The sequence below is a fragment of the Zootermopsis nevadensis genome, unplaced genomic scaffold (genome assembly GCF_977971745.1).
Source record: "Zootermopsis nevadensis isolate Lab colony 2312 unplaced genomic scaffold, Znev_1.0 Znev_ptg000029l, whole genome shotgun sequence".
NCBI lineage: Eukaryota > Metazoa > Arthropoda > Insecta > Blattodea > Termopsidae > Zootermopsis > Zootermopsis nevadensis.
Window position 1 is genome coordinate 116,381 of NW_028259161.1, and position 18,060 is coordinate 134,440.

General features: G+C 40.1%; 2 protein-coding genes across 5 annotated transcripts; one reads left to right on the forward strand and one right to left on the reverse strand.

The window, feature by feature from the left end:
* The first annotated feature begins 20 nt into the window (after nucleotides 1–20).
* LOC110837906 (ADP-ribosylation factor-like protein 16) lies at nucleotides 21–2,934 on the forward strand. Its single transcript, XM_022080551.2, has 2 exons — nucleotides 21–395; nucleotides 2,521–2,934. Exons 1-2 carry the CDS (start codon nucleotides 21–23, stop codon nucleotides 2,719–2,721), a joined length of 576 nt encoding a protein of 191 aa, XP_021936243.1. The 3' UTR covers nucleotides 2,722–2,934.
* On the reverse strand, nucleotides 2,067–17,856 carry pic (DNA damage-binding protein pic). Of its 4 annotated transcripts, none has more exons than XM_087358177.1 (22): nucleotides 17,674–17,856; nucleotides 17,034–17,182; nucleotides 14,662–14,924; nucleotides 13,875–14,013; nucleotides 13,152–13,301; nucleotides 12,681–12,834; nucleotides 12,382–12,603; nucleotides 12,114–12,276; nucleotides 11,864–12,025; nucleotides 11,630–11,755; nucleotides 11,187–11,350; nucleotides 9,926–10,056; nucleotides 8,657–8,841; nucleotides 8,441–8,564; nucleotides 8,109–8,331; nucleotides 7,233–7,492; nucleotides 6,599–6,769; nucleotides 6,366–6,475; nucleotides 6,109–6,278; nucleotides 5,582–5,808; nucleotides 4,059–4,166; nucleotides 2,067–2,647 (listed from the first exon to the last, which is right to left on the reverse strand). In XM_087358177.1, exons 1-21 carry the CDS (start codon nucleotides 17,732–17,734, stop codon nucleotides 4,083–4,085), a joined length of 3,438 nt encoding a protein of 1,145 aa, XP_087214303.1. In that variant the 5' UTR covers nucleotides 17,735–17,856; the 3' UTR covers nucleotides 2,067–2,647; nucleotides 4,059–4,082. The 4 variants fall into 4 exon arrangements, with proteins under 4 accessions (XP_087214303.1, XP_021936211.1, XP_021936210.1 ...); XM_022080519.2 differs by lacking the exon at nucleotides 2,067–2,647 and adding an exon at nucleotides 3,322–3,853; XM_022080518.2 differs by lacking the exon at nucleotides 2,067–2,647 and having other exon boundaries at nucleotides 3,322–4,166; nucleotides 17,674–17,855.
* Between the last annotated feature and the right edge of the window lie 204 nt (nucleotides 17,857–18,060).

Sequence of the window (18,060 nt, forward strand, 5' to 3'; positions counted from 1 at the left end):
TACAGATCGATCACATTGTCATGACAACTTTACGAAACACTTCATTACGGAGAGTTAGCTGCAAACTAACTGTGAATACAATGTGCCTGTGCCTGGGACCCAAGGGGTCAGGAAAGACTCTGCTTCTAAAAAAGTTACAGAACTGGGAAGCAGTTGACACAATGTCTAGTACTGTGCCAACAATTGGCACAAACCTCGTTGCAGTTCCACTTGGGAACCGAAAAGAAATTACTATTAGGGAAATAGGAGGGGCAATGTCTCCAATATGGCGAAATTACTATTATGGAATAGAAAGTATTATGTATGTAGTAGATGCAAGCAACCTCTGCCAAATTTCTGCTGCAGGAGTCTTGCTGTATACAATTCTTGCCGAGCCCTGTCTCCAAAAGGCAAAGGTATAGAACAATTTTCTGTAATTACATCCTGTAACACTGGAAAGTCCTCATATACATTATGCTTTACATATTCATAACATGAAGAGAGTAATCTACTTATGTGAATACACAGACAGCTGTCTTCTGAGTTGCCATGCAATGTTGTGGGTATAAGACTTAAATTTGGAAAGCTTTTAGGAATTGCTTCAGCAAGGTACTTTGTTGCATCTTCTGTTGTTATGGTTGTAGTGCCATTGCCAAATTCTTTCTATAATTGTTGAAAAGTTTTAAAAGAATTTGCTATGAGTTTATGATTCTCTATTATATTATCCTCTATCTTTATTGATGGGGCCACTTCTTCTGTAGAATATTTACCTGTCTCATTTTTCACAATTTTCCATACTGCTTTTACTTTTTTATCTGATTCGTAATATATTTAACCTCTTTAATGACTTGAGTCTTGCAATATTTACTGTTGTGACTTTCCATTATTTGGTTGTTACTAGATCGGCAATTAGGTAAAGATCTTGTTTACGTTTACAAGATGTTTTGATACCTTTAGTAATTCATTCTTTATTTTCATACACCTTTTTCTCTATTTTGATGGGGAAACTCGCTTCAAACTTTCTTAGTAAGATATTTAGGAATGTGTTAAATTTTGAATCTACACACCTGTTTAATACCAACTCCCAGTTTTCATTATTTATTATAAATTCTTTAATAGTATCATTATTTATAAGTCTGAATCATTTCCTGTAATTACGATAATTAGAGATCAATTATATATATTTTTTATAATTGTAAGTTAGCATCGTCAGAGAGCCCATTTGTCACCGTTTCAATAGAAATATGATCTTTCCTGGAACTGACTATAAAAAGATTTCTGTCTTCTGGGTTGTTGCGCTGTGTAGACTGGTCGATGTTAACTAACGTTTCAGAGGTCATACTGCCTCCGTCATCAGGGCGAAGACCAGACTACACAGCACAACAACCCAGAAGACAGAAATCTTCATACTCACCGATGTGAAAACCTCAAATCTTACACGACTATAAAAACATTATCAATGGCAGTACTGGAGTTACTTACAATCCTACAATGAAACAAGTTATTAGAAATGTTTGTGCATCCTTTGTTCAGAATACTGAATTATTAAAGATGTGTATGCATTCTTTGGGGAAAAAACCTGTAATGTGGACACATGATGGGAAGATTGCCTTCCTACATATTACATTCCTCAAACTATTTGATAGTTGAAACTAGGTATTGGGTGTATCCATATGAACAGTGAATTGGCCAAATACAATCCCTACTTTACTTGAAGCACAAGCTGAGCTTTATTAATTTTTCAGCGAGATCATTTTTACATTATATAAAATGTAGATGAGCCTAAAATTAACGAATTTTACTTGAAAAATTTCAGTGCAGTGAACAAACTACAAGGGCAAAGAATTTCTGAGAGATCTGAGATTTTCATGGCAGTGACAATGATAGCCAACGAGTCTACACGGCACCAAAACGCAGAACTTCATAAAATAATTTTGTGTTGCTCTCCAGCAACAGATTTGCATTTCACTTAATGAAACTGTTTACTGACATTTTCTTCCCTTTGTTGTTGGCACAAATACATCCTAAAATGCAGTCAAGATTATAGGAGTATGATACTCTAATGGAAGAAAATTAATAGTAACTGCTATTGACAATGGAAGGTTTATTGAAAAGATAATGAAAGGAAAATGTGAGCCATTACATTCACTGATGACTTAAAATATGTTATACTACTTGAATTGCAATGAAATATAGCAAACACAAGGCAAAGACTGTTGAGGTCAATCCAGACGGACATCTTACACATCTATGAAACCCAAGATATGATATTAAGAAAAATCTTGTCCTGCTACATGCCAGAATATCAGCAATAAACTTCTTCATGCCAATAATGTATGAAAATCAAGAATGAATACGTAAACACAACTGCACTTTTGTTTTTATGACATAACACATGAAGGCATCTTTCCTTAAAATTATCACAAATCATTCATTAAAATAAAAATGTATATAAAGTTTTAATATAACATCCCCATGATGTCTTCTAAACAAAAGGAGTCATGAGTAATTCAGATAATGCAGAACCTGCTACCTCTCCAGATCCTTCTGGTGCTGTCCAAGATGGATGCTTCATACCGTCAGATGAGGAATGAGGCGCTGCTGATGCTCCAGTTGGTGCGGCTGAAGAAGGAAATCCTACAAGACACTGCAGTAGTGGAGGCCAGTGCTATGACAGGAGAGGGCATAGACAAGGTGCTCAAGTGGCTACAAGACAGGAGCACAGCTACTGCAAACTCTTAACAAGTGACTCGACCCGACACGTGTAAGGTTCACGCTGATTATTTGGTATGACAGCCTGAACAACAGTCACAATAGGCCATCTGGTAGCATTAAGAAGACTGAAGGCTGCATGAAACATATCAGCAGGCTGGACTGGTACATTAAGAAATATGACTGATGCAAATCTGGCAGAAATGTAGTGCAAATGCAATAAATACAATTTTGAAATTGTAATGTATGTACGATTGATTATAAAATATAATGTGCTATTCTCATCATCACATTGCACATCACTTGTAATAATGCACCAACACTTTACCTTCCAGAAAAGTTGGTTACTTAGAAGCTTCTATCACATGTGGTGAAAGTTTTGTTTCATAGTTCATATATATTTAGTGTTTTTCCCATTTCTTACTCAGATAAACTCTTTCCTTTCTCACCATACAAGACAATCAAGTTCTGAATACATCTTCCTAAAATAAGGCCACGCAAATTATTGGGATGGATAGGATAACGCAGGCAAGTACTACTTTGAGAGGACCCTGAAACTTGAACTTTGTCTTGTGTAAGACAATGTAGGTTCCAAGTCCTGCAGTCTGCCACAAAATAAATTACGCTACACACATTTTGGAAAAATGCCACATTTCTTAATATTTCCAGCTGTACAGAGATTAAAACAAACATTAATTTTAATTTTGGACAAACTGTAGGCAGGTATGCAAAAATACAGAAATGGGCACACTTCTCTTTATTTACAAATAAAGCTGATATTTCTTTACACACTTCCTCATGTTTGTGATGTGATAAAGCCACTCAAACATAAACAAAAACAAACTTTTTCTGTTGGAAAGCCACCATTCTACTTCAAGGCTGATACTACCACACACAGACAGAAATACTAAATGTCATGTCACCAGTAGAACAAGGTCCAGTGAGTTTGTCCAATTCCTTGTACCCGATCCTTCCCTAGCCCCAGGATGGAATACTATAAATATATAACATACCGTTCTCTGTGCCTGCAGTTCTTCAATCTTGTTAATTTGATTAATGTTTCTAGTTTAAATTTGCATCAAATGCCAGAGATTCCATCTACTGCATGAAATGCATCACTGTCTTCCTGTAGCTGCACCAGCAAGACTGGCAATGAATGAACCTGTACCGAAGTAATGTTTACAGTCCCACAATGTTACGCTGATGTAGGGTAGGAGTTCATACACATTCCCATCCACAACAAACTCAGAAGTGCCTTAATCTGACTAATGAGATTCATTTATGAAGAAGAGAAACTTCCTTCCCTCTTCTTTGTACCATGGGGGTTTTGACGAACATATCTCAAAGGACCGACTCAAAACACTTACCATCTGTCAAAGACACTTCAGTAATCAGTGTATCCTTGTGAGGTCTTCAACAATCTTGACAAGGTCATCCACAGTGGCCTCTTGCTTCATTCCACTCCCACTGTCGACCTGAAATTCGCAGGAAGACACTGGATACACACTTTCTGATAAATATCAATGCCCCTAGCTAGAGCAGAACCCATGCCAGTTCAACATAAATCATAGCCTTACTACCTATTTATTTAAAATTACTTTTAATATTATACTGCCATATCAATCTTCCACGTGGTCACCAAAAATTCTGCATAATTTCTTATTTTTCCTTCACAAGCTATATTTGCAGCCCACTGTAACCTGCCCAATTTAATTGTCAAACAGTACTGCTACAATTTAAATTCTACATACAGGAAAAATAGGGCTACCAAACAGTTAATATCACAATCAATTAAGGACACATTTATGTGGATGCCGTTTCCGTGCGATGGTACCAAGTAGACTGTACTGTCAACCTTTCAGAGAACATTATGTCTCCACCTTACACTGAAGTGACTAATCAACGGCTACTGCAGATTAAGGAATATTTACACGAAAGGAGAAGCAGGAGTAGAAAAGGAAGATGGATTCTGAGGTAGTTTCATACCAATACCTTCATGAATCACTGTAGGCATTAACAGGCTGTCAGGCTAATAATCATCTTTTTTGAAATTATTGGGATGGAGCAGACTGATAGTAGCTGCAGACATCTTTTGTGCTCCATTGACAACCACATTGCATAAATGGGTTGCACAATACAGGATCATACAGAGAAGCACCGAAGAGACTCCAGCTTGAAGATTTCTGTCTTCTGGGTTGTTGCGCTGTGTAGTCTGGTCGATGTTAACCAACGTTTCAGAGGTCATACTGCCTCCGTCATCAGGACGATGAATATTACGCAGTATGACCTCTGAAACGTTGGTTAATATCGACCAGACTACACAGCGCAACAACCCATAAGACGGAAATCTTCATACTCACCACTGTGAGAACCTCAAGTCTTACACAGACTCCAGCTTAATCACCCAGAATTGTTTGGTAATGGGTCAAACACATTATCAATCTATCACACTCACTTCAAAAATGAACTAGTGTCTGTGAAAGAAACCTCAATATGCCAACAAACTACATCAGAACTTCAGAAGGAAAGGTTATCAGCTCAGCTGCAATACCTACAAGCCGTCCTCCAGTGCATAAGCATCTAGCACACCTCTCTCTTGCCCTATCTTTTCCCTATTCATGCTTCCCACTATTACAGACATCAACAAACTGAGCCCCCTTCCTTCAAAAGAGGCTGGCATTGTAAACTTACATTCTTCTCTCACTTTGCATTATACATCACTGAACAAATAAAATGGACCACATCTTGGAAAAATCGACAATACAGCCTGTATTTACAAGGCTCTCTCGCCCAGAAACAGGATCCACATTGGCAGTAAATTACCATGAAAGCTTTAAACAAGAAGTGGAATAATATTCTGCACACAATCACTTTTAGTTTATCTCCTCACCTGCAAGCCTAGTGACACCTCTTTCATCTTGTTGTGAGACAGATCCAAGAAGCTTTCTACCAAGTCCCCATCAATAAAGCCCTCACATGGCTCTGTCTTGATGTCCGTGTTGAAACTCCTCCAGAACGAGTGCTCGATCTTGCCGACTGACTTTATGACATGTGTCAGCTTTTCCTCCAGTTCACGCAAGAAATCATAAAAGTCTGCAGGAATCTGAGTCACCAAGCCTGAAGAAGCAAGATTATTAATGTGACCAATAAGTTCTGTTACTTCAAAACCAGAGAGACCTTCATCACTATGCTCACAAACTCTAACCATCATGAGCCAGCTCAATCCAGCATTTTTCCCTTCCTGTTTCTGAAAATATTTAATATTGTCTTCCCATCTAAGAGTACTCCAACAAATTCCATGCATATACACGTCTTCCAAACTATGTCTCACAAGAACTACAATGCCTTACCGTTCTGTTACAAAAAAGAGGGCAGGGGACAAAACACCAAGAAATACGGAAGTCAACAAGAACAAACCAATGGCACCACTGACGGTCCCAAACAATACGCAGCCCTGCGTCGGTGTGGATGACTCCCCTACATGCTGCATCACAAGAGACCCATGCCTGAAGACATTCACCATGTCCCCCAGGTGGAACTGGCCCACTTCCTGCATCTGCTGGCGCTCCTCATCTGTAGTGGCAGCACTAAGCACAAAACACCACATGTCAGTGTTCCTGTAGTTGTTCTCAAGATAAAAAGCAGATTCATAATACATGATGGCATTGCAGTACCTGTCCTTCTGACAGACGAACAAGTTGAATGAATTTTCAGCTCCAAGGAATGTATCGTCATCCAGGATTTCCACCGCTGTCATCCAGTTGGGGTTATAATCTCTTGCCATCTGCACAACCAATCACTAGTTAAGCAACTCACTTATTTAAGGTGCCAAATACACATGTATTTTGGTTTCTACAACATCCTGGGATATACACTTTCTCTCACTCATTTCATCTCCCTTACTCACTTCCTCAAAACTGCCTTCCATCGTCTTGTACTGAAGGAGGGTCATGGACCGCATGAGATCCCCAACCAGGATAAAGTCTCCCTTTGTTTTCAGGTACAGTGCAATGATATTATTAAAATGGCTGCATTCCAGCCTCAGCTCCTTCTCTGCTGTCCACTCAAACAGTCGCACCTGCCAGGCAAACATTCACAATATTACCAACAGCAGCATGTCTATCAGGACCGATGATACAATATGCACTGTTTATATGTGATTATAAGTTCGTACTTAGTTCATCAAAGGTTTTCTCTTTCTGTTCCAAGATACTTCATTGGGCCTGACAGTGCTTTGCTGTAGCCACATTGGCTGTCCTTCTCAGAGTCCACAATTGCAAAGTGATGTAGAAAACAGATTCATACTCAAATAAGAGCAAATGGTAGTCTACAGATGGTTAAAGGAGACAGAGATGAAAAGATTACAGCAGTTATGAATGTGTTAAAATAATACATGTAAACAACACCTTCAAGGACTCTGGAAAAAGGAAACAAAAAACTTAAATGATGATGATGATGATGATGATGTGTTAACCAAGAGATTGACTGTACTACAAGTACATGAAATATGTAGGAGATGGAAGAGAATCAAGGAGCCTCACCGTACTGTTGATGCTGGCTAGCAGTCTGCCATTGAATTCTACGAGGGAGTAGCAAGCCCCTTTAATCTCCTTCTCAGCTACCTGGTGCAACTTGCCATCTTGATATTGGAACATGAGGATCCGCCCCTGTTTTGGCTCACTCTCTTCTGGGTTTACTAATGCTGTGCCAACGATGTAATACGTATTGGTATCATCCCCAAGCTTTGTGGACACTAAGCTCAGAGCGTACTCACACTGCATGAACTGGTGGGCATGCAACACTGTGAACAGCATTCAGTTTAGTCTTTCTCTGCGATCACAAACCGGAACAACTTTTTTCTAACTAGATGAGAACAGAGAACAGTTTCATGCAGAGTATGCCATTCTACGTGGCTCACGCTGCCCTGCCTGCCCAATGGTTCACAGTGAAGAACAAAATGGACGCAGTCCCCCACCACCCTTAATCTCTGGATCTTGTTCCCTGTGACTTTTCTGTTTCCAAACATAAAGCAGATGCTCAAAGTAAAAAGACTCAATGATGTTTAAAAGAGTCAACAAAATTCACAGCAAATACATAATGATTATTATAAACTGATTTACCATGCTTCCAATGATGGCAGAATTCCTGGGGAGTACTTTAAAAGGAAACAACGCAAAACTGCGTCACAAACATGTCAGTGCTTATAAATACTGTCTCACAAAATTTGGAAACCACCATATATATAACATGCACCTTTTCTGAATGAATAAATATATATATATATATATACGGCACAGCCATTCATATTCTAAACAATTAGATCAGATTTTAATTTGATTTTAAAGGTGCTGTATTCCGTGTGCATAGATGAGCAGTACTTTACACATTTACAACTCTGAGTATGAGTGTAGTTTCACCTTCAAATGTGTGCTGGTCTATAACTAACAGGTTGTGAACCTCAACCTCCTGCCCAAATTCTGCAGCTGTGTTGGCACCCATAGCCCCAGGTTTCACCATAGACAGTGAACCCATAGCTGACGATGAGGTTGTACTCTGTGTCTGGGTGCTGGCACTAGGGCGCACAGGGCTGAGCCCCGCAGAGTCCTGTATATCTATCCGCATGGTGATGACGCCAAATGTCTGTAACATAGACGTGTTACAGTGTACTGTGCACACTGGCCTGTTTAAAACTAGTATTTCTTTCAACTAATCACTTCTGCTTCATACCATATGCTTCGTGAACTCATACCTGTGAACTCTCCTGGTAGGCTATTCTTCGAGGAGACTCGCCGAGCGGAACTGTTCGTATGTGCAGCTTTTGTATCTCATCTATAGTCCCAATTGTGACTGTGCTGTCAGTTGCCAGTGCCAGACTGAAACAATTTCACCCCCTCAACACCCACCCAAGACACAGTAGCAATAGCGATGTTATTTCAGCAAGTACGCTATGAACGTTAACACGTACCTGTCTGAGTACGCCTCTGCATTCAGGGAACACATGTGGTTCACTTCCTTCAGGTTCACATTTGAAAAAACGAGCTTGTGGTTAGAAGAGTAGATAACTGTTGGACGATCAGAACAAGCAAACACATTTGTAGTAGATAGAGATCTGAACGTGCGCAGAACCGTCGGCTGTGTTCCTAGTGTCACCTGCAGCAGAGAAAGATATGCCATTGTTGTGTAGCACAAGTTGTTGGTAGTTATTCTGCTGTTCTGAAACTTCATAAAGCCTCTGAGTAGTGTTTAATATGCCTCATGTTTCTGATCGCAGACGCAGATGAAGCGACACTCGGTTCCTGGCTAACAAGCAGGTTTTGGCGTACAGTACGTTTTGCCACTGGCAGTGTTCTGAACTTATCCTCTCATATTACATCAGGGCTTCACTGTACAGTGTATTCACAAAAGAATGGTGCAACTGTGACTGGCGACTCATTTTTGGACATGTTGGAAAGCTGGTTGTTACCCCAACTGAATACCAATTATGACGATTACATTCTACAACTGGACGGAGCTACCCCCCATTTTCACAGGAATGTACGAGTGCTTCTCAATCGTGTTTTTCCACAGAGCTGGATCGGATGAGTTTGATTACTGTGTGGATGTGTGTCGTGTGGCCCAGGGTGCACACATTGAAGGATTGTAATTAACGCATGAGAAACTTGGAGAGTTGCCGCTACTGACGGTGTATGTTGTGCCCGTGTAAGGTGAGAAATAATTTTTTTATTAACTTTTGAAACCCCACCATTCTTTTGTGTATACCCTGTATTCTGGGATGGAAATGTAAACACATTCACAGCCAACCATCAGTGGAAAATCCTGCTCTAAAAGTCAGGTCATGTGAAAATACATTATTATCAAACCCCCTCCCCCTCAACAATCACACCGTAATAAATGAAATTTTTAATAACATTAATAACAATGATAATACAACAGCCTGCTGTGTTGTGCTTCATAGAAAACATTTATCTTATATTCTTCCATTTTAGTGGTCTGGTGGCGCACTACCAGCCAGACTACAGCATTTGCCATGTACAGGCATCAAGATTTAGTGAGAATGAAGACATACATAATGAGATAAGAAACCTTACCTTCAGATCTTTGAACTGCCTTTTCTTAGGCAACTGTTTAATTTACCGACATATTCCTTTACTCTTCCACAGCACCAAACATATCGGTGATTTATAAACCCATTACACAAAGTGAAGGCACGACAGTTCCATAGGATGCCACTCACCTTCTTCTTATCTGTCAGCAAGCCAGACTGTTTATTAAGTGAGAAGTAGAACATGGACCCATCCCCAAGTGCACACAGCAAATAGTTGATTCCTTCAAAACAGGTCATCAGAATTGAGCGGGGGATGATTTCTGCAGTAGAACACACAAGACAAGGGATCAAAACCACAACACGGAATTGTCCCCAACTCAGTCTTCAGGAAGAGTGCATGGAGCACAGTCCTTCGAAAGCTAACAGTTACTCAGATGATCAAGACATTCCCTGTCTTTTATGCAACCAAAGGTTCGTTACTGTGTTCATAAGGGACCACCATCAAGGCCAATCCTCAACCACATGAATCCTGTCCATCTTCCCCCCCCCCCCCCCAATCAACATTTCTTTAAGACGTGTTTTTTGATTTTTTCTCACGTCTACAACTGTCTCCCTACTGGTTTCTTCCCCTCAGGTCTTCAATGAAGATTCTAAATGCACTTCTCCTCTCTCCCATGCGTGCTATATGATCTGCCCATCTGATTATCTTTGATTTCATCATCCTAAGAACACTCAGTATGCAGTTATTTTCTTCCTCTTGGGTCCATACGTTCTCTTCAGCACCCTGTTCTCAAACACCTCAATCTACAGAATGTCCCAAGAAGCAGCATACACACACTGAATAAATTAAATAAAAACATTTTAGTAAACTAAACCATTACATAAGTCAGCATAAGCAGTTTGTGAATTGGCAAATCTAAAGCACGTCATCACCGCTAGCTTTGTGGAACAGACAACAGTGGTGAGCAACTGACTGACAAGTGGCTATGCAGGACCATTACATTTCTTGCCAGAGCTCTTGAAGCGTTGATGGCTTTGTGCTCTACACCGCAGCCTTCAAGTAACCCCACAAGAAAAAGTCAGGTGGGTTAAATGTGGCAATCTTGGGGGGGTGGGGGGGTGTTACTCTGCAGACCCTCTGCTTCTGATCCATCAGTCTCAATTGTGCAAAAAGATAAAGCGGTGCCATCTGTTAAGTGTATGACACACTAGGCCCCCTTCATAAACCTAACGCACGAGAGATCGATAACAAGATTAAGGTTAATATTCCTCATTATCATGGGTATTCATCTTCATGGAGCAACCTGTAATTTAAAATATGTAACTGTATGCTGGTACACTGCCACCCCTGTCCCATCTGATCTCTTTCACTCTCATTAAACCTCCTTCATTCGCAAGCTGAAGATACGCAACTTAAATAAAGTTGGTAAATAATAAAGCTTTGCCTTACCTCCACCCAGAAACTCCCTGTTCACCTCTTCAAGCCCAGGCAAGTGCAGAATGCGGGCTGATATGTCAGTCCACAGTCCCACTGCCACGATCTCTGCTTTATTACTGCTGTCTTGAAGAGGTGTGACATCAAGACATGCTACTTCATGTTCCAGAGTTGCTTGGCTGAACACACATAACAATCAACAAAGTGTTTTGAAACTAAAATTACATCTCATTCTGTTCAAAGACTCCATTTCTAAATAACAAGACATGACACACACCATATTACATATTTTAACATCTTTGGATATCATAAGTACCCACTAGAACAAGCAATTTTACAAAATTTATAATTGCTTTTATATTGAGGTTCTACCGTAGGTAAAAGTGGACACGAATTGTAACTGATTTTCAAATTATTTTTCCAGTATTTAAAATTTTAACTCCTCAATTCATACTTACCCTTTCTGTACCAGCTCCTTTTCACAAATCTCCAGATAGTAGAGGTCACTGCCTGCCGCACATAGCACCTGGGTGACATTACAGGCGACCACACTGATTGTCTTCTCAGATGGAGGCTTCCACTCACTGCAACATTGGATTACCTGATGAGGTTGCATAGAGCCCAACAAAAGACACGGTCCGGACCTACTTCATGCGGATATGCTGGAAAAGCAGAAGAGACAAATCACTCACTGGATCAGCTGTTTGGTGTCCACTGAGATGAGGCGTGCAGATGAAGGTGTCACTTGGATGATCTGCTCATGGTCCACATTTCCACAGAAGAATGACTGCTGATCAGACACAAAGCCCGGTATCTCGGTCTCCTCGACCTCTTCCCCATTTAAAGTGAGGATCCTGCGACAGCGATCAGCGAGATGAGAAGTGTGAGTAAACCATACGGACGAGGCAAAGGACATGCACATACACATTATGGGGAGCTCACCGTGTCTGTCCAACAAACGAAAGCACAAGTGTGTTGTCAAACTTGTTTGATGTTGCTACTCGCAGGGCCCACATCCCCTTGATGCCTGGAAGATCTATGGACGCATGCTCTTGGATTCCAATTCCGTTGCGGATTATCCTGAGAGAACCTTCCTTGTACGCGCCTGTCAATGTGCAAGCATGACATAGTAAAGGCCCAGACACACAGAAAGAAACCAGGAGCAGACAAGCACATGTAACTCAACACCAGGTATGTCCATCTGTCTAACCTGAGCAGGTGACAAGCTGCCCCTGTCCCTGACGCTCCAGGTCCACCACAACCATGTCCACAATTGGAGCAAGGTTGGTAAATGTCTCCATCGTGCTAACATACGAGCCACCCTCATCCTGCTTCACGTTCAGCTTGATGAGCTGCGAGTCTCCGAGACGCGAACCAATGAACAGCACTCCATTGTCCAGATAGGTGATGCACTCAGGTACACTGATCTCACCTGCAAAACAATTCAGTGAAACACAAAAGCCCAGAGCATGCATCAGAAAAGCATCTTGTGGTATAAGGGACACTCACCCAGACATTCCACTTTTAGATCTTTTACAGTGAGTGTACCATCCATTTTCTCTTCCTGTTCAAGAAGTAGCATAAAAAGGTGACCCGCCATGTCACCCAACAGGTACCGTGCACCGTTTGAGTCCACCTGGGCATAGCACACGATGGTGCTTTGCTGCAAAAGGTAGCACATGTAAGCAGAATAAGATTTTACAAAACACACAATAAGAATAAAACAGAGTGAGTATATTATATACCTCAAGTTTTCATGTCACTGTAATGTCATGCATAACAAACAATTCAAATAGCATTATAAAATAGTTTGAATGCCCAGTGTACGGACTATGCAATGCACAAACAAATGATTTTATTTTTGCTTGACATATTTCAGCATAGACGAAGAAATTATAATGAATCAGGCTGTGGTTTAGTAGCGGGCTCCTAATTCCGCCGTGACACTGTCAGAGCCGAGCCGTCTCAAGTGTTACTCACCTTGATAACTGGGGGCGCAACTGCCACGTAGGTGCTACCGTCATGATACAGGATTGACTCCTGGCCAATGATTATGGCACCACACAGTGGCTCTGGAACAGGAATTACCATAGAGGCTTCAGTCTCCACATTGTCTTGCTTCCATGGGATCTGCAATACAGAGCAAAGCAGCTGGAACATGTCATCAGAACTGTCATAAAACATACTGGTTTTACAGCCCCATTCGTGCGATTAAATGTGTTCACTTAGTGCCTGAGACTCAAAGAATTCTATTGCAAAACCTCAGCCTCTCAGTGCCACAAACTGGTAAATTTTAACCCTTATCATACCAGACTTACAATCCCTTGCAGAAGTTCACAGCCTGAGTAAATGGCAACATTCAATGAATATATTATAAGTACAATTCAACGTAGCCACATGGGAGAAAAGGTCTTTTAATGGGTTCACTGGGCTGACGAAGGTTAGTGAAAGCATCAGAAGCGACACAGCAAGCATACTCAGTAATATAACACCGATGCGGCAGCCTCGCAAGCTGCAGCGTTATGACCATTAAAAGCGTGAATTATTCTACTTAAACATTTAGACATCCTACAGGTGACATACGGATTTATTACCACCTATAAATTAGGAATTTGTCCCGTATTCTGGCAATGCACTTGCCTCTAGTACACCTACCTTAAAGCTACAGGAAACAGTGGGGCCCTCCTCTATATAATACACTACCTTCACAAACTCCTTGTCTCGAAGCGAGATCTCATGTGTCTTGACATGGCGGCCATTCAGGTCCTGGTGGATCAAGATGATTGTTGGGTTTGGACACCCATGCAGGAATTCCAGGTCCTGGACTTGCAACTCCTCCATCCTGCAGAAATGGCAAGCTTGTTAGGAGGCAACAACTAACCCCAGCACCCATTCAAGTTAAGGCCTTGGTGAGGTGACAGAGAAATATGCAACATTAGGAACAACATTGCACTACGACAACAGAGAACAGAAACCCGCAAAACCCTCCTTGAGAAATTAATAGCAGCATAGGCAGTCAACAAATTCCCTGCCTTTACGTAGCTCAAAGATTCATTAACATGTTCATAAGATTTTGCACCCTTTCATATCATGTAGTTCTACATATACACACACGCTGCATTATCAATCTATCAACTATAGAAAATTAAAGAGGATGACCTTAGGGTAGCCTCCAGTGGCATAACGTTCATAAAAAATTCTATCAATATTCATCCACTAGTCCTTAAGTTGTATAGTAGACAGACATCATCATTCCTGTATGAACCATGGATTTCTCAAGTGTGAAGTTAAGAGTAACCTCTTGGCTGCAAGATTTGATAACATGTAAGGTCACAAGATATGAAGGCAACTATTACTACTAGTGCAACAAGCATTTCAATGCCTACACTGTCTAATGCTTCAGTACTCCAAAATGCTATTGCTCAGACATCAGCCCACATACTTTTTAATGAAAGAAAAACGACCTTGCAACATTCATGCCGCTGCATACCGAATGCTGGAGGCTTTCAGTTCACTGTTGTCCTTCTCCAGAGGGATGATCTTGAAGAGTCCATCATACAGTCTCAGGCCAATCACTCTCGCTTCAGGATCAATCACTGCAATGATTCCTGTTTCTGAGGGTTTCCCTATACGGTCTGCCACATTGCCATGCGCCTTTGTGATGATCTCCAAGTTGTCTCCCTCTCCCACGCACTCGAGAATCATCGCGTTATAGCGAGCCGTAACAATGAACAGCAGGTCCTTCTTCTCGAGCTGCACAACACAACAATCAAGTCTGTGCGTCATGTTTTTCATATTACGACTTCTACAGTGATTAAGGGAGTGCATGTGAAATGAGGACACTACATAGCAGAATATGGTACCTTCAATGGTAAGATGAGACTATAGTTCAGTGTGGGCTCTAAACCAAGATTCCTTACATTCATAAATTGTTTTACCATTGTCACAGGTCAGCATAAGATACATTTAAACAGCCTGAAACTCGATATGACCAGGTTACCACAGACAGAAATAATTTATAATCTGAGGTCTTCACAGCGGTGAGTATGAAGATTTCTGTCTTCTGGGTCGTTGTGCCGTGTAATATGGTAGATGTTACCATACTAAATGGCGCAACAACCCAGAAGACAGAAATGTTCAGAAATAATTTAACTGCTGAAATTACAGATTCCTAATATTGAGGAAAAATTCAGCACATTTCTTACAAATGTCTGTCACAAAACAAGCTGTGACGCATCTAAAATTTCTGGTAATGACTGTTGGTTTCTTTATCACTAATTACCTCCTTACAATGTAGTGTTTTAATTAACTTTCTGTCATGGTAGGTGTCCAGTACATAGTACTAATGTGTTTAATGATATTCCTTATGGAAATTATGGTCACTGGCATCATTAAAACAACTGGCATTACCAGACAGCCCTTCGCCCCCATTAGTCTATTAAATCAAGGGTTTACTGTAAGACACGGCTTACTGTAGTAGAGATAGACATGTAGTGCACCCACTGACTAGGCCACATCTACAAAATAAAGAATACAGCGTCACTGATTAAGTTGAATGCGAATGTAACTTTCCAGCTCCTAGCTGGAACCACGTGACAAACCACCAATCACTACAAGATTCTCCTGATACAAGTCAAGTATTTCTCAAATCAACTTACCTATACTATAGCAGTTTCTGCTGGAAGCCGCTATGTAACAGTTGTGTTAAACTTCATCACTGAATGCACTGTACATACTGTCACCCAGATCTTTTGGCAAACAACCTACCAGACTTCAAACTTTACTTTGAATAGCTGGACCAACTTCCATATGCAGCATTGGTGAGGGGTACAATGCACACTTGGTAAATACAATTTTCTTAACACAAATAAGTGTTCTTCCACTCCTCACTGCTATTAATTACTGCTTTCAAAGCTATCATCATATTCACTGAGGCATAACTGACATAAGATCCTGACTATAACTAATATACTGAAAGTTCCTAAATTAGGGCCAAGGTTTATAGTAATACTCTGCTTGGCCAGGACTATCACAGACCTAATGAGGCAGTGGCAATTATGGAGCAATGGCAAACCAAAGAACTTGGTGAAAAACCTGTTCCAGTGCCACTTCGTCCACCAACCAATCTTAGTCCATTTCTGTGGTTTTTAAAACACAATTAAAAAAAAAAAAAAAGCAACGAAGAAAAATAAAATGAAAGTGTGCAAGGTTTTTCATGAATAGCTCATTTCATAATCCAGTTAAAGTAACATTCTAGAGATCAATGTAATACTTATCAAATTTTCCTTCTAACAATATACATATATACCTCACAACTTGTAAGTGATCATGTTTTGAACTTTTGAAAGTAACTGCAGAACTCTGGCATTTGGTATCTTAAACTCATCTAAGGGGTCAGTCACATATCCCTCTCAAAGTGGGCAAAAAAATAATTTTGGGACCATAAGAACTTTGGAACCTGTAATGAATTCTGTAAAAAAATTATCTTCTGGTTTCATATTACACAATATTGTACACACAACATAACTCAGCAGTGACCACTTTATATAAAACCTAATTTTCCATTCATTAAGGTTCAAAGTAGAGATGTATGACTCACAGTAGGGGCAATTAAAACCCCATATTTCAAAAACCATTTTACAGAAGTTAAAAAAAGGCAAAGATGTTTGGCAACAGGACTAATACGCTCACCCAATTTCATCAGAACCTGAGATGGCAAGGTGTAAATTTTACTGTCAGATATGTTGGTTTATTCATGGAGTGTCCCATCATTCCAATGTGTGAAAATTCACAACATACAAATCGATTGACAAGCAGACTAAAGAACAGCTATCATATTGAGATATGCTGCACATAACTTACTGGTGGTCTGAAGAACTTCATCACAGACACTTTTCCATACAGGCCAACTTCTTTGATAGGGCGGAGACCCTCTGGAGTTACAAGGTATATTTCCAATCGAGTATTCTTGGCCAAGATGAGATTGAGATCGCTAGGAGATGTGAAATTTCCTGCAAATATAAAAATACATGGTTAAAAGGCAACCTAAGTTGAACAATTGAATGAAAGAAAGAAAAAATTTCACCTGAAATTATAAGTTTGTTGCGTGCCCCTACCAGATGGACGTTGTAATATTCTTCGATGTGATAACAAATTTTACTGTGTTATCTTTTACAGATTACGAAATGCATGGATGTACTGCTACAAAAATGCCGAAACTGACTACGTTGGCCGATAAAATTTCAAAAACTAATTAAAACGAAGCTTTAACTTTCAAGTGCAACAAATTTGTATGTGGTAGTAGAAAACCTATTTTACGTCTATGTGTACTACAGCAACTTGATAATAAAACAGTGCTTGCTGCAATCACAATGAATATTTGATCGTAATTCCCTACACTAAACATCCGCGCTCCAAACAAACAAAAGACCTCAAACCCAGAAACAAGGCCGGATAATGATAGTTTGCAACTGTATACTTCTTATCTTCTTGATTGTCTTACCGGTAACACATGCTGTAACTGCAGTGGGCTTATGTGCCGTAACAACGTAATGATGAGCCATAATTCACAACTTTTAGTATAAAACGCAAATTTTACTAAATCTTCGCACATCCATTGGCTTCTTATAATATCGATCTCTTCGTTCTCTTAAAATTCGAGACAAATTACGATCGACAATATAACCAACAATTTGACAAAACTGTGCAGAATGATCTTTCAAGGCCACTGCAATTATTTGTTACTAAAATGAGGAACAAAGTATATGAATGAAGTGAGGCATTTAATAATTATATAAACGGGAAGGGGTATTACTTTTCTCTGGAATAATTTTTTCACTTCATAAGCAACCCACGGGTGGAACGTGAAATACGCTCTTATCGAAATAAG